The 25,680-nt window shown below is 36.0% G+C and overlaps 2 protein-coding genes and 1 long non-coding RNA gene across 4 annotated transcripts in view; 2 read left to right on the top strand and 1 right to left on the bottom strand.

Annotated features, from left to right (window-relative positions):
* ap1m2 (adaptor related protein complex 1 subunit mu 2) overlaps positions 1 to 25,680 on the bottom strand; it is a 223,707-nt gene that overhangs the window by 154,510 nt on the left and 43,517 nt on the right. The gene's annotated exons all lie outside the window — the stretch shown is intronic.
* On the top strand, positions 1,861 to 2,447 carry LOC310716526. The gene is made up of 3 exons (XR_014530584.1): positions 1,861 to 1,932; positions 2,101 to 2,206; positions 2,317 to 2,447. It is a non-coding gene; the product is annotated as an uncharacterized lncRNA (long non-coding RNA).
* On the top strand, positions 17,492 to 21,855 carry s1pr5b (sphingosine-1-phosphate receptor 5b). Of its 2 annotated transcripts, none has more exons than XM_083560881.1 (2): positions 17,492 to 17,628; positions 19,360 to 21,855. In XM_083560881.1, exon 2 carries the CDS (start codon positions 19,601 to 19,603, stop codon positions 20,723 to 20,725), a length of 1,125 nt encoding a protein of 374 aa, XP_083417007.1. In that variant the 5' UTR covers positions 17,492 to 17,628; positions 19,360 to 19,600; the 3' UTR covers positions 20,726 to 21,855. The 2 variants fall into 2 exon arrangements, with proteins under 2 accessions (XP_083417007.1, XP_083417008.1); XM_083560882.1 differs by having other exon boundaries at positions 17,522 to 17,628; positions 19,365 to 21,855.

The raw sequence follows: 25,680 nt of genomic DNA, 5'->3' as shown, positions 1-25,680 counted from the left end.
GCTCTTTCACCGTTTAGTGTTCATTTTATTGTTTTACACTCAATATGAATTTGTTTGCCTTCTATGGAGACTTAGATTTAATTAATGTAGGTGTAATTAAATGTTATTTAGATTGAATAAAATTTATTTGTTAGTTTGCTTATGAAAATATTTACACATATAACACAATTTTGGCCAGCGAAACCATTCTAACATAAACATAGCATAAAATTATGTAGTTTTATCAAACAATAGCCTGCAACACATGGAAAATAAACATGGGTGAGGGAGTGGAACAGCATTATTATGTGAATCTCTTCTTAAATGTATTGCTTGGGATAAATCTAATGTACATTTATGCATTTATGCCATTCTCTAGCTCTAATTCCACCAAAATCACCTCCTTAAGATATGTTTAATAAACTCAACCAAGCAGCTGCAGACAGATGCCCTTACAAGAAACGATAACATAAATGATAAGCCTGTAAGAGCATTATAAATCCAACAGCACACTCCGCTTGGCTTGTTTAGAGTTAAAACCTTTCCACTAACCTCCTGGAAAAGGAAAACCTACAGATCTTGGCAGATTTTTCTCTTAAGAAGCACAAGTAAATATTTTTGATCTAAATCAGCTCGGTGGCCTCATAAAAGCGACCAGATGAACAGCAGGTATGTGTCAGTGATCGCGGGAATCTCCCCTGGCACGAAACCTCGCCGTCCCTCTTTCTTTCGTAAATCATCAGCAGAAGATAATGTAGTAATTATTTCCTAGATTTATCAGAGCCCACTTGCAAAAGCAAACACACTTCAGGACACCCATATTTGGTCTGATGATTGGGTTTTCTATAGTGGGAACTGGGGAACTTGCAGTGTGTGTGTGTGTGTGTGTGTGTGTGTGTGTGTGTGTGTGTGTGTGTGTGTGTGTGTGTGTGTGTGTGCACTTGTGTAAATGGCCAGTCATATGTAAAGACAAACAGATAAAAGATTCAAGAGGTGTCCATTATTAAGTATTCTTATTCTCCAGTCTAAACAAAATGTACACTCTACCGACTCTTTATGAAATCATCTCAGCATGCAAGTGTGTGGGGGGGGGGGCATCGTGTTGATCAGAGTGCCTAAAGGTCTACACGTGTGAGGCAATATGGCACAGATGGTGTCTCTTGAAATGTTTAAGGGAAGTAATCAAGAGGTCTTGAGCAGCCACAAAGAAAAGAAAAGGCCATTTTCCACTCCTATAAAAAATCCTGCAGTGCTGTGAAATCTACTGCAATTTATTTATTTTTTTTAACTTGTTTACTGCATTTATTTAACTTATTTACACCTAACCTGAATGTGCTGTAGTAGCTCAGCCAAAACATGTCCAGTGTGCTCTTTTACATTTGCACTGGATGTGCTATATGAAACTAGACACTAGATTATTCAGCTTCTCTGTTTATTTATGTTGTGGCATAAATATTCTGTGTAAAATAGTATATATTTAGAAACTTGTCAGCGTGAAAGTGACAGCATTGATTTGAGATTTCCCTCTCAGTTTTTGCTTCTGAGCATCTGAGCTACTTTATGATGTTTGACTGCAGGATAATCGTGCATGTTTACACCTCACAATCTCTCTCTCTCTCTCTCTCTCTCTCTCTCTCTCTCTCTCTCTCTCTCTCTCTCTCTCTCTCGCTCGCTCGCTCGCTCTCTCTTCCTGTCTTTCTATCTCTGGCTGTATGTGCACTTTTTGACATGTATGATTTATCCTGATACCCTGCATCTCTTTTTGACTCTGTTGCTGTGGATGGTGCAAATAATGCTGCAAACATCTATAATGTAGATGAGAATGTAGCAAATCAAAGAAGTGAGAACCATTTTTTTCCCATTGCCCCTAGAACCAGCCGTGTAATGTCCCTGGGGAAACTGGACACATATTTTATCGGGTTAACAACATGGCTCCAGTAAACAATAAGGATCGTAAGTCAATTAGTAGCAGAAATGTCGTCCCTGCCTCATCTGCCTCATCTGTCCTTAAAAAACAAAGTAAAGTCACTGCTATAAAGACATATAATATGTCATTAACACCAAGCTGTCTGAGTCTCATTTTACATCTATTTCTCCTGCTCTGTCTGTCCTGTCACACAGACACATGTGGGAGTCACACTGTGTAAATGCAGTGAATGCTCTAGGGTGTGAAGGGTCAAAGGCCTGACACGCTTAGTCTTCTAACCAGACAATTAGGCTCAAACAGGTTTGTATAAGCCTGATTTATATGGAAGAAATGCAAAAGAAAAATCTGAGTTCTGTCATGGTTGGATACTAATACATTCTCTTACCCATTTCTCATGGCTAAAACAACAGTACAAATGTGTATTGGTTGTTTTGAACAAGGCAGGCCCCGAGGTCACCAGACGATGACAAACAAAACAAGACACCAAGAAAGCAAAGCTACTGGCTATTAGTCAGATATATTAGAAACAAGCAAGTCATGCAATAAAAACATACAATACATCTATAAAATGTGTGGGAGGTTGTTTTTTTTATTAAATGAAGTCGTCCGCATTTTTATTTAAGCTGTGAAATCAATTTGTCTGACTAATGGCTTGGAAAAAAAGAGACAACTCCTGAGGGTAATAGATGTGGGGCAAGTGGGACAGGATGAAAAAATTTAGATGAATTAAAACAGAACTGAAAGAAGCCAAGGAGTCTCTCCCTCTCTCCCTTTCTTTTTCCTTTTCCAAACAGTATGAAAGTTGAATGAAATCTACACAAATGTTTTCTAGTCTTGCAAACAGGAGTCCTGTAGTTTGAATGCTAGTATTGACATCGGGTATCCATAAGATAACACATTTTTTTTTTACATATATTTTATGTTTAAAATATATGTGTAAAAAAAAAAAAAGAGTTTTAGGATGACTTATATTAGCATATAAGTCATCCTAAATAACCCTAACGATACACAGTGGGTATACATGCGCTAGGAAAAGCTAATGTAGCACTACAGAGATGACAAGAATGTACTAGACATTCTGCACATGATTTTAGTTATGCAGTAATACTGCATTTTATTAAAAATGAAGGTTGCATAGCTTAAACATTCCCTGAAGGCTAGATTTTTATGTATTAATTTTTTTACATAAATGCTTTTAACAGCTGAGAGAGACATATGCCAGAAACTTACAGCTGTAATTGTTCCGATCAAGTATTGACCCAGGGGGATGAAAAATTATGCAACCACAATATCTGCTTATTTTGTTTAATGAACCTGTGTTTCTTCAAATGTTAGACATATTATGTAAATCAAATGTTTATGGTCTATTTACATTTTTTAAGAAAAAATTAAAAGGGAGATAATTCTTTTGCAAATCACAGCATGCTTAGTTTTTTTTTTTTTTTTTATTTGTTGCCAAAATATATGATTCTATTATTACTGGAAGTTTGTATATGGTATGGAGACGCTACCCCTATAATGCTGGGTTTCTGTATTCAATCATACTGGCTGATCTCACCGTTTTTTATGCCTAAAGTTCTAAGCTTTAATAGGCTACATCCTTGTTTTCTACAAAGATTTGATGAAGCCATTCGGCTGGCAGCTTCAGAACCTTAAGATTTGTGGTCAGGATGCTTCACTTCCAGTCTCCAAAAAGTGGTAGGAGGTCATTCGATGAAGTTTCAATTACATACTTATTCCTTAGACAAATTGTAGGTTGACAGCTGTTTCCCATTGTTACCATCTGAACAAATCAAACTGGTCCAGATGAAGTTATGATACTGTATTTAAAAAGGGGTTGGTTCCAGTCAGAGGGTTACTGATGGGGGAGGAAAGGAACTAAACCTAGTTTGGCCAGGAAAGAAAACTGCAGGGGTGGTGATGTGCTTGGAGGAAACAGCAGCCTGATCTCTTGGAAGCTTTTGAGAAGGAGAAAGCACCACAAATTGGGCCCTAGAACAATAATTACTTCCAGAGAATCAGCAATACCACCCTAAGATGAAAACCTGACAAAACAAGGATAAATGCCACTCCTGAAATCTGATCAACAGCAGCACTTTGAGGGATGCACTCTTATTGTGGGTTACTCAGATTAATGGGTGATGTTGTTCTGCTTTTAAGGCTCTACTAACAGCCTAAAGCCTTTATGACCTTTAGCACACAGACTGTATTGGCAAGGAAGCAGCCAGACTAAATTACTCATGTCTCCCTGATACTCCAATCAGGGCTATTAAAACACACACTCTCACACACTTCTCCTTGTAATCTGTCCAGCTACAGTTCCCCTGTTCCCTTCTAATGTTGGTTAAGGTGTTTAAAATTAATTTTAAAAAATTTGATGTAAGAAAAAAGTATCCTTCTCAGCTTCTTTCAGCTCAATGTACAGTTTGTGAGGCAAAGAAGCATAGGAAATGTGACACCCTTTTTAATCACTTTTAATGGAACAGCAGATGTTGTACTATGTTAACACCCTAAATGATAAACAGTTGTTCCCTTAAAAGTTCCCTAGTTCCCTAAGTCTATTTTTTTCCTTCCTTCCAGACTGTTTGAGACCTTAAGCCTTAGATGGAAGTTTTTAATACATTTTACACAGGGATTTGATGATGGAAAAAAAAATAAATCCACATTAGCACATTGGAAATGGACCATTCACCAAATATCTCTAGTTTCACCGGAGAAAAACATCTCCTGCAAAATAACGAAGAAGCAGCACTGCTCCAAACATAACATGAAGTTTCAGCCATGCTGGGAAGAGACCTCGTCTGGCAGCAAAAGAGTGTGAGAATGAATTCAAATGAATGTGTGACAGGAAGACTGTAAAATAAGAATTTTATACGAAGGAAATATTTTAGGTCAGTGGCATATAAAGATATCATTTAAAAATTCACAAACCAACAGACCATTGGGAAAAAGGAAAGCATGCAACTGTGTTTAAGGCTGTTTGTCTGCACGATTACAATGGAAATGTATGTAGTATGTGTGCATTGTGTCAGCCTCACACATTTTCTTGGTTATTTCCTGTGTGGTATGAAAAGAACTTTGCACTTTATAGATGGACTTGTTTGCAACTCAAGCCCATCCATCCTGTTTAACACTTTATTACTACTCGATTAAATTAAACTGGTATAGCTTTCTATGGATTCTGTGGCTCAAAAAGACCTAACAGGAGTTACGAGCTATTGCACAGCTCTCTGAGGTTCATTTACTATAAGAAATTAGCCATTATACGGTGTCTGTTGTATCTGTTGTCTGTTCCTCATGGAATTGTTTAAATTGATGTGCTCTTGCTCTTTAATTTTTACTTGCGAAGGATCAAGAGCTTTATTGGATAAACCCCCAGAAATTTCCATAACAATTCCATACAAAGTTTTAAAAATGGTGAACCTGATTTACTGTTATTGTATAATTATAGCCATGGTGCAATTTTATTCCATGACATGACATGTGAGAGAAATAGACTTAAAGTTGTCTTCAGTGGCAGCTAAGGGTTGAAGTGGAGTGAAATATGACTTGATCTTGATTTTTTTATAATTTTTTTCAAATGAAATTTAAGGGCACACTGAAACCTTTTGGCTTGGCATGTATGTAATTCTAAAAGACTACTGAATGGACTATTGTTCTTACATAATGATGAGTCTAAGCAAATAAATTAGGTGAGGTCAAAGTTCATCTCACCCTCACATGTGTATTGACTCATGACAGCTATCAGTTGATCAGATCAGTCTAGTTTGATTTGCATTGTTTCAGATGGCTGCGCAGACCACTGGAGATAAGAAGCTCCAACTTTGGTTCTGATCAGCTGAGAAGATTAGCTCAATGCTTTCCTGTAGGCAAAACATGCAGCGTTAAAAGTTTTTCTTTTTTTTTTCATTTCAACCATATATAGATGACACAGTACACATTGAAATGAGACAACGTTTCTCCAGAACCCAGGTGCTTCATAAAACAACATAGAGCTACATTACACAGCATAGAGTGACAGAACACAGATCTGAGAACTAAAGTAAGTTGTCCTGGCCACATAAAGTGCATTGTGTGCAACTTAGTGCAAAATGTGCAGACAAAAGACACAAAAGTAAATATCCTTTGTATCCAGAGTTAATGGAGACTTCTGTGGTATTTGTAATTAAAGTGCATTGCATTAAAAGTAACATAAAGTTCATTGTAAATGAAAAGTAAAGTTTGTTTTCTAAAACTGATTTTTGGTTTCTGGTAGGAGAATCGAAGGTTGTACTGACAATCGAAACTACATCATCACTTTTTTTCTTACTCATTACACACTTTTAAAGTGTTAACAAACTTATTAAGCACTCAGCGCTGTTGAAACTGCAGTACATTTTTAAGTCATGCATGTTAACAGTGTGATGCCAGCACATTCATCATTTGAAGTGAAAGCATAGACCAATTTTTGCATGATTGCATCTACAAGTGTTTACTGCAGGTAGTTTTTGACACTGTGAAATGCTACAACAATGATCAAAAGCCCATAATAATGAATTATCACATACCAAAAAAGAAAAAACAACCACTTGCAAACCAAACAAGTATCAGATTCAGGCATGATGTTTAGTCCAAAATGGAGACATAAAAAGATCTAGTTTGCTGGAAATCCTAAAAAGCTGCTTTTCCAAATTGGACCTCATTAGACAGACAGTGAAAGGGGGATGAAGTTAAGTTAAGAGTAGTACAGAACAAACAATGTTGTTGCACGTCACATAATTGTAAAAGAGGAAGATGCAAGTGCAGATGTTACTTCTTGCAAATTAAAAAAAAAACCATAAAGGCTATAAAGGAAACAAAGAAACAGCAAGACACAGAAACATAGTATGTGTCACACACAACAACAATACCAGCAACCACAAAAGACAAAAGCTAGACAGTAAGTGCTGTGCAAGACCCGACTCTTAGCATTAATTAAACTGAAACGTGAAGAAGGTGCAAACAGTCATGTGATGTACGTTTCAGGATCAGGTGAGGTGTAGTGACTGATTGAAATCGGAATCCCGGTACATGAACCATGACATTATCAGTGTTATGAGATTGCTGGTTTGGGCAGGAAAACTATATTTGTACTTCTTGAAGTGATATGGATAAATACGTAGATAGAAAAAAAAGAAAAAGAAGAAAATGAGCAAGAGAAAAAAAATTACAAATTAGTAATGCTGTAAAATTACTGTTAGCATTTTTCAGAAATGAGATAAAATCTCAAACATTTATGCCTGATTGTACCAGAGGGCTGTTAAGTTCTCTTATCTGATTTGTCAAAAAAGAAAAAAAAAAAAAAAAAAAAAAACACCACATAAAGAGATAAAGTGAAAGTGTAAACTATTGATTTAGATTGGTTAAGGACCATTGGGTTGCCTAAATTAAGCTGCAAACCTCCAGAAATATACTGTTCCTTTATTATTACACACAACGTTGTTAAGAAATCAAGAATCTGTTGCTAAGCATTTAGAGCCTGCATGCTAAAAATGATTTCTGCTCAATCTGTCACTTTTGAATGCAGTTTAAAAGTCATACATATTTCTGAATTTATTTATAGCTTCACAGATTAATTTAACATGCTAAAATTCCTATTTATTAATAACAATATTGATTATTTGAAAAATGTTTCTTTTTTCTTTTATTATCAGTGGACCTGGTGGCTTTTAATGCTGCTTCCACAAACTTCACACTTCACTTTGGACTCATTTTGCAAAAGCAGCATACATTTTTGATGAAAAACAAATATCACAGTCATGGGGGAAAAGGGAAAAAACGGTTTAAGCTTTATTGCATCAGCTTCATAAATTTGACTTTGCAGACTTTACAAATTAGCTCTATAAACAGAAGGTCCCAAACATGCTGCCGATGTCTGGCACTCATTTAACTCATTACTGCTGTTTTCATTTCATTTGGAGAGAGGAATGCCAAAAGCCATGAGATGGTTGGCAAATGATGCAAGCATATGATGACTCTTTCCAGAGCACAACAAATTAGCCCAAGTGCTATCTACAATGCACTGACTCAGCTAGCACACATATCAACCACACAACATATACACACACTGCTACTCCTTCTTTTGTGACGCATGTATCGGGGTATGTGCACTCCTTAGTGCCCAACAGAATGACAAAGCTTATCAGTGAGCTCAGAACACAGAGTAACAGCTGAAAAAAACGGAAGAATTCTGCTACATGCTACAAGTTTCAGTTTCACAGAAGACACAAAAGATTATGCTATGATGATGGCATTACTACAAAGTGAATGCATTTAATTGCAGTTTTCAGTAAACTAATCATTGTGAATCAACTTTCATCAGGTGTCAATTAGCCATTAGAGATAGAAAGTTTCAGGAAAATTCACAATATTAACATTAACATTAACTATAAACGTGTAAGTATAATGTTAGCTGATGAATAAATTCCAAACATCTTTATATGATATCAACTTTCCATCATCATTTCTTTCCTATAAAACATGTCCTGAATTTCTTTATAGTCCTTACTAAATTCTAACATGACATTCCTAAAAGTTTTCAACTGAGAGCAGTGAATAGCAGAAATGGCAGAGTGAAAGAGTAGGCCTGTGTGTAAAATATATTTAGAAAAAAGTATACATCAGATAAACAGAATAGAGTGAATTACCACAAAGATAATGCTGAGACACTGAAGATTCGCTGGCCCAATTTCTCCGGAAAGTTTTAAACACAGTATTATCTGTAATGATGAAGATCACCATTAAACAGATCAACATTCAACCTGTGAAAAGATGTACAGATAAGCCATTGGTTAGATATTTTATGCTAGACTAGCTAGCCATCTTGAGGGAGACTAGCTTGCCTGTTGAAGTAAAAAATATCCAAGTTGAGTTCTTGCCTATATGTAACACTCAGGGTGATGTGTAAGGCTATTTGCTAGCTATTTGCTAGCTACAAAGCTATTTTTTCTTTTTAAAAAAATAGCTATGTAGCTAAGTATCTACCTTGAGCTAAACGGCTAACTACCAACTACCTGGAAAGCATTTGGCTGCATTGTCCAACCAGCTAATATTACCATTATGTTTATGCTGCTGAAGGGAGGTGGTGTTTACTATAGAATAGTGCACAAAGTGTAAATATATTAAGGATGTGTTGTTCAACAGGGAACATTGCAAGTTCCTGTTAAAAATTAATGATGATGGCTCTCATTCGAGTTTCTTTTGAGAGTGTTGACTATGTTTGTTGCAGCTAAAAGCTGTGATGGTGCACCCTGCCCTCATAAATAATGTTTCATTAGTTGAAAACACTCACTTGTGTAACTACATAAGTGGTATCACACAGCTGAAAGACATAACAGATAATTTTTTTAATTGAATAGGTAAACAATTCAAAACAATTGGAAAACAGGTTTATAACATACTATTTAAGTTGGGCCAAAACCACTGAAGGCTGTCGAAACTGTATTAATATTGACATCCATCTCTTTCAGTACTTAGATTATGCAGTCAAGCATGCTTTTCTGAAATAGAACCACATACACTGTTTATGAAGGAACCACTTCCTCCAGTATGCAGACCAAAACTTTTCCCCCTTTTTTCTCTACCCAGTAAGACAGAGTTCACAGAAAATGCACAGAAAAGAAAATCAGCAAGAACAGGGAAAAAAAAGACATGTCAGATATCATTAAAGGTGGGTTTCAGTTTGAGTACAGCGGATGACCTTTAGCATAACCGACATCTTCCGTCTGTCTCAATCGGTCTCCCTGTAGGGTGTTATCTACGTAATTAGGATAACCTAGCATTGGTTTCCTGATGAATGGGAATCGTTTACATGAGTCAGCGCTCACAAATGCTTCTCGTACCCACAAAAGGAATCATCTTACAACTCCTCTCACTCTTTCTCTCTTTCTGTCAGTAAAGCTATAAGTGCAGTTAAGTTGCCCCCTTCTTATATTATCACATCACTGCCTCTTCCTTTCTCCGTTATGAGAGTCCACACCAAACCGCAATGTAGAAAAATAAACCCTCATAAATCGTTCCTGCATGGCTTCAAAGACTCAATGTGCTCGAAAAAAAAGGTCATAATGATCGGACCATCTTAGGTCATGCAATACAATTCTGGTACTGGTCCACTAGCTATCCGGATGGCAAAGAGCGGCGCATGAAACATGAGGCCACCATTTCAGACGGGCCGAGTAGAGAAAGAACGAGAGTGACGCACAAAATCCAAAGTGGTAACAGTCGGCTGAGGAATGTGGTGTTTATCTCGGCCCCTGTGACACAGTCTGAACACTTATCAGCAGGGAGGAATTGTGTGTGTGTGTGTGTGTGTGTGTGTGTGTGTGTGTGTGTGTGTGTGTGTGTGTGTGTGTGTGTGTGTGTGTGTGTGTCTGAAGTCTGGGGGGATGAGGAGGTCAGGAGAAAAAGAGTGTTGTTTGACTGAATAATAACCACATTTTGGGGGTGTTAAAACTTATTATACACAAGGGAGCCTTTATTAAAATGAATGAAGCATGGAGTCAATTATGTAGGTCGAATTCATTCAGTAGAAACTATATTTAAGTTGTGGCTGTAAAATCTCTATTTTTATTAATTTATTCAAGGTGTTATATAAATAACATTTTTGTGATTATGATTATGATGAAAATTATAATGATTATTATTATTATTGTTGTTGTTCTTGTTATTATTATTATTATTATTATTATTATTATTATTATTATTATTATTATTATTATTATTATTATTGTTCTTTTTATTATGTAACTTTCACATTACCCATTCCCGATACAGTAACTATGTAAATTAGAGACATTAGAATACAAAAGGGATTTTTTTAATCACGGTCCACTACATGATACATGGTTGACATTAGATTTTATGATACAGTCTCGCTAAGTCAACTTTTTCAGACCCAGTCTGTGAACACATTCATTCCACTGAATTCAATCATTAAATAAATATATTTTATGAAACATACATTTTAAGCTGAACACAGGTACTTATCTTTAAATATAACTAATAACGATGTTTCTAAACACTATTTTCTGTACGTAATATTTAGTGTTCTCTGAACCTGGTCAGACAGATACAGCAAGCCCTGACTGTGACATTAATTTAGTTAGGAAACTAATAAGCTCCAAATTGGTGGAAGATAATATAACGTCATTCATATTATCATTGGTATGTCTGTCTAAATTATCTAAATTATGAGCAGATCCTATTACAAACTAAGCAAGTTTCATTGCTTAGAATTTAACATCACTGTGAAGACATAAACAAGATGGACTGAGAAGAAGTCTGGCCTGATTCTGGTTAATACTTACACCCAAGTAAAAGAAAGTTTTAAAAAAATTGGGCACCCAGCCACTGACAATGTCTTCTCCAAAGATTTTCATTCAGTTCATTTAGTATCAGCAAAAACTGATCCAATGTCAGTATGTAAAGGTTAATTTAAGAAAGTAAGGTACAATGAAATAAATAAAAAAAAAAAAATGCATGAAGTTCTTTATCCTTTAAAACGAATCTAAATACTAATTTGTTTTTGGAAACCATAGACACGACATCCTCCAGACTAAAGAGGAGAGGGATCATTTGGGTTGTTATCAGAGCTTAGTTCAAAAAGATGCATCTCTGATGGTATAGGAGTGTATTAGTGCTTGTGGAATTGGCAGCTTGTATGCTTTTTGAAAGGCTCCATCAAAGATGAAAGGCTTTTGGAGCAACAGTGCATTCATATGTGTACAAGCAAAAAGGGGAAAAAGATAAATAGATGCCCTAAAGAATGAAAACAATTGAGAAAGACATTGACAATAGGCTGCGTGCCAAAAATTTGACAGGCACCATTGTGTATAGGTATTATCCAGAGTAATAAATAAATAGGAAATTGTCATTAAGCTCTTTATCCTGGTATACAGTATTTATTATATAATATAGGGAAAAATCTACAATAATGCAAATCGGAAACAATATCAGTTATAATATTGTTTCAGACTGGATGGCTACTAAAAACACGACCAATGTGGACGAGTCAGGTGCAGTGTCATAGTTTGTTAGGAGAAAGAGCCTTTTCTAAGTAACATAAAGCATGTTCAACAGGTTAATTCACAATCAACATTTAACTGGCGGTTTATTCAGTTCTTAGGTCAATATTATTTATACACTTCATGTCAATACAAACATACGGTTTGTTTGTTTTGTTTGGCTCAGACAAAGGGTTACTGGTGAAGCAAAGCTGCGCTATCACAAACGGTTCTTCTTTGTCCTGTTAGACACAAGGCGATACGTTGGCAGCAAAACCGCTTACTCACAAACAGAAAAATAAGAGACAATGTTAACTGGGAGACTAAGCTCAAGAGTTAGTTCGGTCTCGTAGCATCTGTGGAATCGTTCATCCCTGGAGACACACGCTCTCTTTCCTCTCTAGCTTTTTGATGTCTGCTAGCATTGCTCGTTCTCACAGGATATTGTGCTTTAACGATGTTCTAATAAGGCTATAGCTCCAACCACATCCTTTAAAGAGAGAAAGACATTGCAGCAATTATGTAACCAGGATGGGGAAATCTACAATCCTCTAGAGTTCAATATTGTTCGGTAGTACCTTAAAAAATTGCTTTTGATCATTCTAGTGAAGTTGTACTTCTCTAATGGAAGTTAAATACACAATACACATGCAGTTCATCACTTACAGGAAAGTTCCACTAAATTCACATGTAAAATTAACTACAGTTTAAATTTGTATCATGTTTTTTTATTATTATTATTGACACACAATTCATTTACTTTTGATCTTATCATTTATAAAAATGTATGATAATTAAATAGTCATCTCAAGCCACGTGACTTCCAATACAAAACTCACATACGCTGAACACATCATACATGTTTTCCTGTCTAAACATGCACATGCTAGTACCCTGTAACTGCTTGTGAATGAAAGTAAACACAGAAGGTTAATAATCATTTGAATAAAGTGTGTGAATTGTATATTTCACAAAGTCAAATGTAAGACATTTTAAGAACTTTTTAAGACCATTAAGAATGAAATTTAAGACCTATATTACAACAACAAAAACACACACAAATAATGTACGTTGGTAGCAACTGGTCTTAAGTTAGCCCCAAATTAACTTTTTTCAAGCCAAGTATCGCTAAGCTTGCACTTCTCATTTGTAGTAATATAGAGAATTATATTTGGACATTGAACACAACACTACAGAAGCTAACAAAATATATATATATATATATATATATATATATATATATATATATATATATATATATATATATATATATATATATATATATATATATATAAAGTGCTGCATGAGCATTTTAATGAGCATTAGAGGTAGCATTACATGGACGTTGGAAAATTAATATCTGTTTGAAATTATTTAACCGCGAATTTAAGACTTTTTAAGGCCTAAAATTTAGATTTTTTTTATTTTTAGTTTTTTGACTTTTTAAGACCCCATGGAAACCCTGTTGTGAGTCCTGTGAAACTTAGCTAGTGACTAATGCTGATTTAACTAGCCAGCTAGCTAGAAAAGTTCACAGGTGTGAATTTAACATGTGAATAATGTTATTATTAATATTTTCATGTTTGTGTGACGATTCTGTAAAGTAACTGGGAAATATAAACTAATGACTAATGGCTTAATTGCCATTTTAGCTAGCTAGCAGGTGACTATACTATCTGCCTATACTATACTGACTATACTAGCAGGTGACTATACTTAGACAGGGTGGTACATTGCTAAAAAAGAATAATAAATAATAATACATTTAAAAAAAACACAAGTAAAAATATGCACTTCAATAGTGCTAAAATTTTGATATTAAATTAAATGGGCAAACTTTAGAACCTAGGTATATTATGAGTGTTATATGAGGACATAGATCAATGTTTTTTACATTATGCCTATAATAGAACGTTTCTGTAAAACCTTAAGATGTTTTAATCACACAAGCTAATTTTCTTTAATGTTGTGGGACAGTCTGAGCTTTGTGGTATCTTGTGTAAGACACTCTACAATCACCAAATACAGGTCTAGTGAGAGGAGTGGAGCCAGACCTAATCCCTGCTCTCTACTCCTCAATGAATTAAAGGTTATCAGTATTTCTGTATCAGTTAATCTGTTTGGCAGTCCCTGGTAAGGGACCCTTGAATAAGTCAGACCAAGATTTTCAGTTTGTTTTTTTTAACTGAGAGTGGCCACAAGAGAGTGCAGCCACACTATCAGCCAGGAGTTCTCCAAATGTCATCCAGAACTTAGTGAAGCTTAGTGAAATTGTTCCTTCACTTATCTTCAGTGGGGGGCAGTTTTTGGTAGATTTTATCTTCTGTTTAACAAATACCATTCTTTCCCTCAAACTAAATCCTTATAACAAAGATTTAGCAAGTCAACTAGCAATGGTACAAGTATTATGGACAGTAGGTCAAATCCACATATGCAATGATATTGAAATTACTTACATAACTCACCCAGTATTTTATTTATGAGTATGTTCTTTTAAAAAAGAGAGAAATATAAAATAAGAATATAAATAAAAAAGAAAGAAAAGAAAAGAAAAGAACATTTTAACTTGAACAAAAAATAGAAAAAAGTATTTAATGGATGAAAGTGTAAAAATGAGAATGTGATATCCTGTAGCTGCACATAATAAAGAAATAAATTGCTGCTGCATCATTTTATTTAGGTGGAGATTTAGCAAGAGAGAGACAACACAAGCTAACCCCTTCATAGTTGATGCTATGAAGGGAGATGCCCCTGTAATTATTACAGACACTGTGGTATCCTTTGTTCCAACACAAAGTGTTGTTGTCTCTAGTTGATTCGTCCTGGGGGGTTGTAGCCCTTTTCCCAGCCAAGGCAGAGTACTTTTTGCAGTGGCTAAAACAGCACAGGTTTCCCACTATTCTGGCTGAATGCCATCACTTACAGAGACCTCCCACATGTGAGGAAATCAATGGTTTTGCTGAACTCTTCTATAGTGGGTGAAGCATCTAGCTTCTGCAAGATTGGCAGATCTGGGATGGTATCCAAGTCAGTTAGTGTGACAATGTTTGGGTTGCATATAGCTCAAGGAAATGTTTGCCTAGCATTGCAACTGTTTTCACTGGTCTGTGATGACTTTCATGTGAGAGGGCAATCTTGGTGGTTGTGAGACCTGTCACCTTATAGATGCCCTTGTAAATCCTGCTCATATCTTCAGTGTCAGGACCTGCCTAGAAAGTGCTGCAGAGGTGAGCAGTCTGGAGGGCCTCAAATGTGCGCTCAGGCCAGGCAACTGCTTGTATTATATAGCTTGTATTACGTTCCTTTGCCAGTGACAGAAATGCAGTTGTCTCTATGACACCGGTGATTAACCTTGTACTTGAAGAATGCGTTTGTCCTGCATAGACAACAAAAGCAGCATATCTCTGGTTTGAATATTCTAGAATTATGTCAGGAATTCTAGACTCAGTACAATTATTATAGATTCTAGATAGCTCTAGATTCTGCACGAATTCCTTCTATGTCTGATAAGAAAGGTTTAATGAAAGAGACACTACAGGACAATCTATACCAGGCCTTCTCATGCCAAAAGAAGCTAATCAAAGGTGTAGCTTGCTTCTCTAATGGTACTGCTTTTGGCCAGCTAAATCTTCTTTTTTGTTGTTGTTGTTGTTTATTGTTGCTACAAAATGGTAAAAACATTCCTAGCCAAATAGCTGTGATGAGTGAAGACCAGGGAAACTATCCTCAAACAATCTGTAGGTCCATATGTACTGAATTCTAATCTGAGTGGAGACTTTCTCACTGCTGCCTTTATTAGAACAGTATTGTGGGTAAGGAAAACTGTAACCCAAAATGAGAAAACACCAAGAATAAGAAGTTTAAACTCAAACTTTAATATCACAAAATAAATGCTTTGCAGAAATGAAACTCACCTGCTAAAAAGTTTATTATGCAAATGGTTTACGGAGAATTTCTTCTTCAAGGCATTCACAAACCAATATTCAGGACAACAAATACACTGATTAAACAGGCTGTTGACTCTTAAACGCTCATGAGCCTCTACAGTCAACCTTTATCTAGATAAACATAATAATCCACCTTATTAGAATGTGAATAATAATATCCAAATCAGACGATTGTGACACAATGTAACCAGGCGCGCACACACACATATACAGGTGTGTAAACAGGTATTGCTTGTAGGCACAGGTTATAGTAATGGTTCTCACAGGGATATGGTTTCCTAACGGGAAATACTGCTGTGTTACCGATGCGTTATACAGACATGCTATAAAGAGAAAGAAAGCATGACGACAAGCCTGAACTTGAATTTACAGGCAAGGTTACTGCGCACAAATGAAACCACACAATCATAAGCAGATTGAAAGACAGATATAAATACTCGAAGTCCACTTATAAAACTCTATAAAGAAATATTAAAACTTTTCCATTTCACATTTTTCAGGCAACCAAACCACTACAGTCATGGATTTAAATAATGAATGAGTATAGGTCTTGTATTTTGCTAAATCATAATCACAAAGGTAAATAATATTGTGACAACCTTTTATCAACCAAAAATGTATATGGTGCATCTCTAACTTTCAGTTATATCTCCCACATGTGGTTTCTATTCTTTCGGCTTTGCGCGGACTACGACCCTGTACGTATATGGTGCCACTCTAACTTTCAGTCCTATCTGTTTAGTCCCACTTCACTGTTGATTCTAAAGGCCTCACGGCAGATTTCTTCGACCCTGGCAACACATGTTGGCTGAATTTTTTATGGATAGAAACTATAACATACACTACTGGAAGCAGCACAACTGGGAGAAAAGCTATTAAAACAAGAGATAAGACTATTGGAAATAAGTAAATATATATTGGTGGGAAAGATATTGTAAAAGTCAGTGAATCCACTTTTGTTTTAAGGCCATCAGAGAAGTCTTTGCTGGCCCTGATGGCCCCCCACTGATTTTCAAGCAACGAGCAACTTAAATGTTAATATTTGCCTGACTGATTAGCTTGACTGACTAGCTGAAAAATGACTAAACCCTTTTCTTCTTCCACAAAACATAGTCATTACAGCCACAACATTTCTGCTGTGTGATGTCTTAAAAAAAGCAAATTAAATTAGTTGCCATGCATTTTGCTGGTCTTTTGCATGTCTTTGGTTTAACTACATTAGCTCCAGTGCTCTAGTGCAAAACTTAATTTAAAAATCATCAGACATTGGACTTTTTGGCTGATGTTGCATACATGGAAATTTGCTTATGTTTAATGTCCTTTGACAATGAGAAAATGTTGCTACCAGCTGCAAAGAAACACCTCAGAAACTATAGGCTACATGTTTCATAGCAATTCTAGTTATCTTTTGAAGTATGTTAGTATGAAATGTGGGTTGATTTTTATTCACTTCATTCAGTGCAAACCACTAAATGGAAGGAGAGAAAGCAAAGAGCAAGAAGAGAGTGGGTGAAAAGAGTGTGGTTTAAAGAGAGAGAGAGAGAGAGAGAGAGAGAGAGAGAGAGAGAGAGAGAGAGAGAGAGAGAGAGAGAGAGAGAGAGAGAGAGAGAGAGAGAGAGAAGGAGGAGAAAGAGACTAAGTCCAGCCTACACCCGTTTAGCGTGTGACCTGCCTGGCTTTCTCGACTCTGATCAGAATGGGTTTCTCTCTAAACACTGCTGCACGATACAGCCCACCTACAGTCATCATTCTTGTGGTGGGTGAGTAAAGTTTCTCACTTTTTTTTTCATAATGAGCAAATAATAATGTAAGATTTGCTGTGTGTCATACGGCAGTAAAACCTGTTGCTCATGCTTCATAAATGTCAGACTCACAGGCACTACTGAATATGAGATTATAGCCACCAATGAATTTGTTTGTTATGAGTATGCATTAATATATAATAATTAAGGATTTCCTTAACCATGCTGTTTGAATGATATTAAATGATATATGATAAATACATTTTTAAATAATTTTCCTGGAAATTGCAATCTTATGCATTCACTATTTACTTTGTGTTTAATTATGGATTTAATGGCACCTTTCAACATCCACATAGTCCAGGACAAAAAGATTATTGCAACGTAAATGAAATCACTATAAACACTATAATTAAATTCTATAAGAAACCTATAGTGCTACATAAGATGTGGTCCAAAATTGTCATGCAACAAAAAGACTTCCATTTGGCTCATCCTAAACTCTCATCTGGTCTCAACTTCATAGACTGACTAGAGAGTACTTCAGGCTTTTGCTTGCACTTTGAAGATTTATAAGATGTCTAGTGAAGGCTGATAATATCACAATAATGATTAACATGCGATGCATTCTGCAGCCCCACTTTCCATTGTTGGAATCCCTGGGTAGTGAACTTCACAGAGTGTAACCTGAGATCTTAAAATGTTACCATGTGTCTGACTGAGGCAATGGAATGCTAAGAAATCCCGAAGCATGCTTGTGTAGTAAAACCGTTGAAAAGAAACCATTTAAACCTAAATTACATAAGCAAATAATAGCAAAGAGGGACTGTTATATCTTTAGAGTGCATGCTTAGGTTTTTAAACTAAATAAAGAACTGGTCCATTTCAAGTACAAGTACATTTATAACAGATAAGAATGTTATTTTTATATATATATATTCATTCATTAATTTTCTCCCGCTTATCCGTATTATATATATATATATATATATATATATATATATATATATATATATATATATATATATATATATATATATATATATATATATATATATATAAAACAATCTTATCTGTTCTAAATGTACTTGTACTTGAAATGGACCCGTTCTTCATTTAGACAAGACAGACCGGATGTGTGCATCACCCTGGATTTTGGTGCTTGATTTAAGAATTGCCGCATCAGTAAAACAAAAGCCTAATGAAAATTTAGAAAAATTAATGCCGTTAAAATTAATTTGCATTAACCCGTTAATTTTGGCAGCTCTGAGATATATTTATATATTTATTCATTTATTTATATATACGTGTATATATATGTGTGTGTGTGTGTGTGTGTGTGTGTGTGTGTATATATATATATATATATATATATATATATATATATATATATATATATATATATATATATATATATATATATATATATATCAGGGCAGTCAAAATTAATGCGTTAACGCAAATTATTTTTAATGCCACTAATTGTTATTAATTTTAGACAATATATATATTGTTATATGTGTGTATAATTAAATAGACCAGTTCTTCATTTACAGTAGTTTAAAAAACTCGAGCATGCATTATGATGCATTGTTATATCCTAGTATTCTCTTAATGGAATAGCCTACTGTAGGCCAAGTAAAATTGATCCATAGTGACTTGATTGCTGTTTCTCAAATACACACTAGAATTTAGTTTATACATGAATCTACTTAAATTAATTAATTTTTTCTTTGTTTTGGCAGCACAGGGCTTTGGAAACTTAAGCAGAGCCTGGAAACCAGAGTTGCTCTCTTCTGCACTCTAGTGGAGAATATCGGAAAACACTACCTATGCCATTGCAAAACAGGAATTTATACAGTAAAAAGTCAGCTAATGGACACGTTGGGTAAAATAAAACAAAGCAAAAACAGCTCTTTGAGACACTTTTGCACGATGACCAGACAAAGAACTATTATAAACTAGTCCAGCATAAAAATTCAGAAAATGGATTGGAACATTTATGCTGATTACCATGACAAAAATGTCATTGAGCAGCATTATAATTACACAGGAAAACTGAAACAGGACAGATACAAAGATGGGCTCAAACCAGAAGCAATCACATTCTTTATCATTTGCATGCTTATTGTTGTGGAAAACACAATTGTGCTTGTGGCCATATGGAAAAACAAGAAGTTTCACCTGCCCATGTATTACTTACTTGGCAACCTGACTCTATCGGATCTGCTGGCCGGATTCACATACATGGTCAATATTATCATGTCAGGGCCCAACACTCTTAATTTGACCCCTCTGCTTTGGTTTTTGAGGGAGGGTGGAGTCTTCATCACACTCGCTGCATCAGTCATCAGTCTTTTGGCAATCGCCATTGAGCGTCACATCACCATGGTAAAGATGAAGCCCTATCATGGCACCAAGCGCAACCGTATGTTCCTCTTAATTGGTGCGAGCTGGGCAGTAGCTGTGTTGCTTGGTGTGCTCCCCATCATAGGCTGGAACTGCATGCATAATCTGGAACTGTGCTCCACTGTGCTTCCACTCTATGCCAAGAGCTACGTCCTGTTCTGCGTCACCGTCTTCATTGTGATCCTTCTGGCCATTGTCGTGCTATATGGACGCATTTTTCACACAGTCAAAAGAAATACAAAAAGGTTGGGCAGCATACGGCGCAAGGGCATGGCACGCCGCTCACAGAAATACATGGCCCTGCTAAAGACGGTTACTATTGTCCTTGGGGTTTTCATTGTGTGTTGGCTGCCACTTTTCCTGCTTTTATTGCTGGACTTTGTATGCCAAACTCGTGCATGCCCCATCTTGTTCAAGGCGGACTACTTCCTGGGGGTCGCCATGATCAACTCGCTGATCAACCCAATTATATACACCCTGACGAGTAAGGACATGCGCAAGGCCATTATTAAGCTACTCTGTCAGCGCTGTTTGATCACTGAAGATGGCCAGGTTAAGAAAATTGGAGTACCCTTCCTGGAGTGTAGCTTAAGCAAAACTGAGACAAACATTCACCGGGGTTTCGAGACTACCATCTCCTCTGGGAACGGGACATCCTCCCCAATTCGAATCAACACAAACATCAAACCAGTCAAACTGTGAAGACTGATTGTGCTGGAATTTGGTGCCAAAGCACCGGAGATTGCCTGAAACTACTAGCACTCTTTGAGAATTAAATAAACACTTGAGGGTTCTCAGAACAAGCAGTTACAGGCCAAACAGGAGCTCTGATAAGTTTCCTGCTTAAGTCTTTTGACATGTCAAAAGGCAGATAGCGTGAGAAACTGCACTGTCAGCATCTATCAAACAAACAAAAGTCAGAGCATGCCCAGGTTCAAACAGAGTGGGACTAAAATATAAACTTGGCATCAGACTTAACAAGTCTTGGCTCAGAAAAGGTGCTTAAATTGTAAATCAGGTATGCCCCCGATGTTGATATCAGATGTGAAGGGGCTGGGGGGGGGGGTGTATTGTCATTGACATCCACAAAATCTGACTGCTTTACAAACACTGGCTTTAAATCTGTATCACTGTAAATTGAGATACCTTGAGTCAGAAAAGTTACCATATTCAGTAAGGAGAATAAGCAAGTAGGATATAGGCAAAGTGATTGAATTACAAGTTTGAAGTTGTGTGAAACAGCCAGATATCTGAAAAATCAGATAAGAAAAATATCGAAAGTGGATGGAGGCTTTCTTTTTCAAGCACTAGGAAATATGCTTGCATATGGATATTACTTTTAGGTTTTTAAATTATTATTTTGCAAGGTTCAGAATTTCAGCGGTCAGTAGAGACCAGTCCGGCATGTAGAAGCCTTTAAAGTAAGCTAAACAGACTTTCAATTCAAGTCACCCTGTACAATAAGAATCCATGCTTTTTCTCTTCTTATACAAACCGATAAAATCTAGGGAAGTTAGCATTCGCATCAGAATAGCATTCACAAAGCATGTGGTATTTCATGCTTAAAATAAATGTTGCCACATCTTTATAATTCATGCACATGTAAATTTTCCTCTTGCCACTGATTTCAAATGACCATGATGTGTGTAGAATGTATTTCCTATTACAGTACAAGCAAGATATGTCACTGTGTACAGTTTTTTGTCATTACAATGTATTTTTATTGTACTTATAACTGTAGAATGTTTTTCTATTTTTGAACATTAAATGGTGTTAAATTATGTGACTTTTTTTGCAATTATGCCTACAATAAAAAGAAATTTGATGTTTTCTTTTAGTGCCACCTTGCTGTCATACCTTAAACACCACATCAGCAAGTCTGGAAAAAAAACAGTTCAATATACAGAAGTTGTATTCGCTGCGTGTTTATAATGAAACAGAGGCTAAGGCTATAATGGTTATGAGGAGGATGTTGGAGGAAGTGTAGCCACCCTGTCTGCACATCTGGTATAGGCATTGCCCTACATATCTTAGCCCACCAGAGGCTGTGAAAAAGAGTGTAAAAGTGTGTCAGTCATAAATAACACAACTCACCACAGTGAACCATGACCCCTTAAAGATACAATGAAGGATTCATTTTGAACTGATCTGCATTTAACACAATGGGTCAAAAATGTATACGGGTTAAAAAGAAATACATTTAGTACAGTCAAACATCATTATACATAAAACATGAGAGTTTAATGACTGCTAATTCGTCCTAAAATGAAGAAAATTGGAGGAAAACTGTACTCACAAATCTGATTTCTTGACCTTATGCATTATGAGGTTGAGTTTTTTTCTGATATGGGACTTCAGAACCTTCACTGCTCCAAAACAACCCCATTAATTGAAGCTTCAACCTCCATGTTCCATCTTATCTCCTTTTCTCCACCTGATATAAGTTCTTTTGGTTGCATTTCACCTAGTTTGTTTTATATAAACAAATGGAATATGCATGTGTCTCAAAAATCACAAAAGACTAAGTGTTTCCAAACTTTTGACAAGCACTGTATGCCAATCTAAAGTGTACTGTGTAGTGTATTTCATCTTGATTATTAGTAGCCACCAATAAAACTTTATAAGGCTTTATTTTACTAGTAGATCATTGTTGTTATTGAGTGTTTGATGTGTAACCTCAAGACTGTATCTAAAAATCTTATGCGTTACTATGCTATTGCAATGTCATTTCTGTTACATGGGCATGTGTCTACCTGACAAATTGAGAAATTCGTCATATTTAATGAAACTGTTGACCCTCTTTAGCAATCAATCACACAACTGACATATAGCAATTTGCACCTGACTGTGTCCAACCCCTGTTCCTAAATGAGAAGTGTTCAGCAAACCCTTTTGTGCAAAACATGCTTTGATAGCGATTGTAGATGCCATCATAAATTAGATGAGTCAGAATCCAGATGAAAAAAACTGCACTGCTGTTTTAAAGAAAACACTGAGAACTGTCCGGGAATTTCTTGCTCAAACCTGAAAGGTTTAATTCCTGAAAAGTTCAATTCATGCAACCAAGCATTTGAGAAACATGTCTAAGCATGTATGCAAATGTAACACCTAAAAGTTCATACATTTAAACTCACATTATGGGTTTACAGACAGAAAATTGTAATTAAAATAAATACACACAGCTGGAATTATTCTCAGAACTCAATACAGTAACATTGTGGTATAAATAGTTATAATAGTCATAAATAGTAATAGTAGTTGCCTGTTATGTCCCTTAGCAACCAAATCTTGCTTTTAACATTCTACATTACACTATGTTTCATATTGTTGATGAATCACTGTAACACAAAGCATCGAGTGCATTAATGCTTTAAAGTAGCAGAATATCAATTGCCAGAAAAGTACTGTAAACACAACAAAAATTGTGAATCACTTGTCATACATGTTTTATTTACTACTTTAATACAATAAATAGTTTTTCAAACATTTGTATGTAATTTATTAGTACAAGCTAAAATTAGAAAATGTTACTCAGAACTTTCGAGCCTCTTGTGGCTTCTCGCGAACTATCAAAATTTTCCGGGAGTGCCTCTTAATCCGGTTCCAAAAAAAAGTTGCGAACTATCGAGGTTGCGAGTATCGAGATTCCACTGTATTACGTTTGATATAAAAAATAACTCAAGCTTGTTTAAGTTTGCACAAATTTGGAGAATAATTGACATGCAAAATATAAACAGTAAGACCACTCCTGAGCTAAAATACAAATGTATTTTTCCAGATTTCCTTAAATATCTGTCTCACCACAGTTCACCCACCTACAGTTCTTGCCATTTTCTGAAGAAATGTTTAAAGGAAAACCTGAATCTAAGAGACTACAAAGATTTTGATTCACCACATCACGGTTATTCAAAGGTATCTTCAATTAGTTATAATCAATTCGTGAGACCCTCTTCAAATGCATTATATCTTCATATCTTAGCATCAGGGAAGTGGTATCTCAGTGGTTAATGTCTCAGATTCATGAAATGGTATCTCAGTGGTATTGACGTTGGATCATTCCTGAGCTAAAATACAAGAGAATTATATAGATTTCCTGATAGACCTGACTCACCACAGTTTCCCCGCCTACAGTTCTTGCCATTTTCTGATGAAATGTTTACAAGAAAAGTCTAAATCTAAGATCCTAGAAAGATTTTGATTCATTCGAAGGTATCTTAAATTAGATATAATTAATCATGATACCCTCTTCAGAGGAGGTATCCTAGTGGTTCAGGAAGTGGTATCTCAGTTGTACTGTCGTTGGACTTCTATTTGGAAGATCTTGAGTTTAAAACCCAACACCACTAAAATCCTACTCCTTGGCCTTAACAGCACTTTTAAATACATATTTTAAAAGGTTAAACCTAATATGTGGACACAGAGAATGCTTAATACTCTTTCATACTATCTGATACTGTCTCAGCTTCGGGGAGGTGGTAGATCAATGGTTCATGTCTCAGATCTCCAGTGAAATGGTCTCAGTGGTTAAGATGTGGGACTCCTGATCAGAAGGTTCAAATCCCAGCACCATTAAGATGCTGGTCCCCTCAGCATGGGCAACCCTCTAATGATCAGTGGTAAATGTAAGTTTCTCTGGTTAATAGTGTCTCTACCATGTTGAAAAAGTGAATGTAAATGTGAGCTCCACAGTAAGAACTTACACCAAAGTAATAATTTGTGCTACAGTATTAAAAGAATGAAACTCTTTAAGACAGGGGTGTCCAATCTTTTCCACAAAGGGGTGGTGTGGGTGCAGGTTTTCATTCCAGATAATGAATGACTATCAGGTGTGAACCTTGATTGAGTGGAATGAAAACCTGCACCCACACCAACCTTTTGTGGAAAAGATTGGACCTCCCCATACACGCCTTAGGCATTGCATACATATATTTTTATATTAGAATTATTTTTCAAAGTTAAACTTATGGTATGGAAATGATTGACAACTGATGTATGGTAATGATTGCCAACAGGCCGCTGCAAAAAAAAAAAAAAAAGAAAAGAAAGAAAGAGAAAGTGTGAGTGAATTCCTCTTTCCTCTATTTCTGCCTCCTTAAACTCAACCACCTGCATGTCCTCCCTTACCAAATCCATAAACCTCCTATTTGGGCTTTGACCAATCCGGTATGATTTTCTGAGTCATGATCTGCATATTTGATTTTGAAACATGTTTTACAGTAGATGCCCTTCCTAACACAACCCTCCAAATTTATCCGGGCTTGGGACCAGCACTAAGAGTGCACTGGCTTGTGCAACCCTAATAGCTGGGTTACCTCTTTCACTTGTTGTTCTTCCTTTTATATAAAAGTCCTCTTTACCCGGCACAGAGAATGCTTGATACACTTTGATTCTGCTTGATACTGTCTAAACTTCATGAATGTGGTATTTCAGTGGTTCATGTCTCAGATCTTTAGGGAAGTGGTATCTTAGTAGTTAAGATGTTGGACTGGGTAAAAACCCAGCATTACCAAGATGCCACTAGTGATGGGAAGATCGGATAATTTTAGTGACTTGGATCATTGATCTTTTTTAATTCTGTTCCTTTGATCAGAAACAATATAAGTAAAATTTTCACTAATCAAATCCCCAGCATGTCTATATACATGATCTTCGACTGT

Source organism: Silurus aristotelis (assembly GCF_946808225.1).
Source record: "Silurus aristotelis genome assembly, chromosome: 2".
Lineage (NCBI taxonomy): Eukaryota > Metazoa > Chordata > Actinopteri > Siluriformes > Siluridae > Silurus > Silurus aristotelis.
This window is presented reverse-complemented; position numbering and strand designations above follow the sequence as displayed.

Coding starts and splice junctions, on each gene's coding strand:
- s1pr5b (XM_083560881.1), top strand. CDS start 19,601: ATGGATTGGAACATTTATGCTGATTACCATGACAAAAATGTCATTGAG.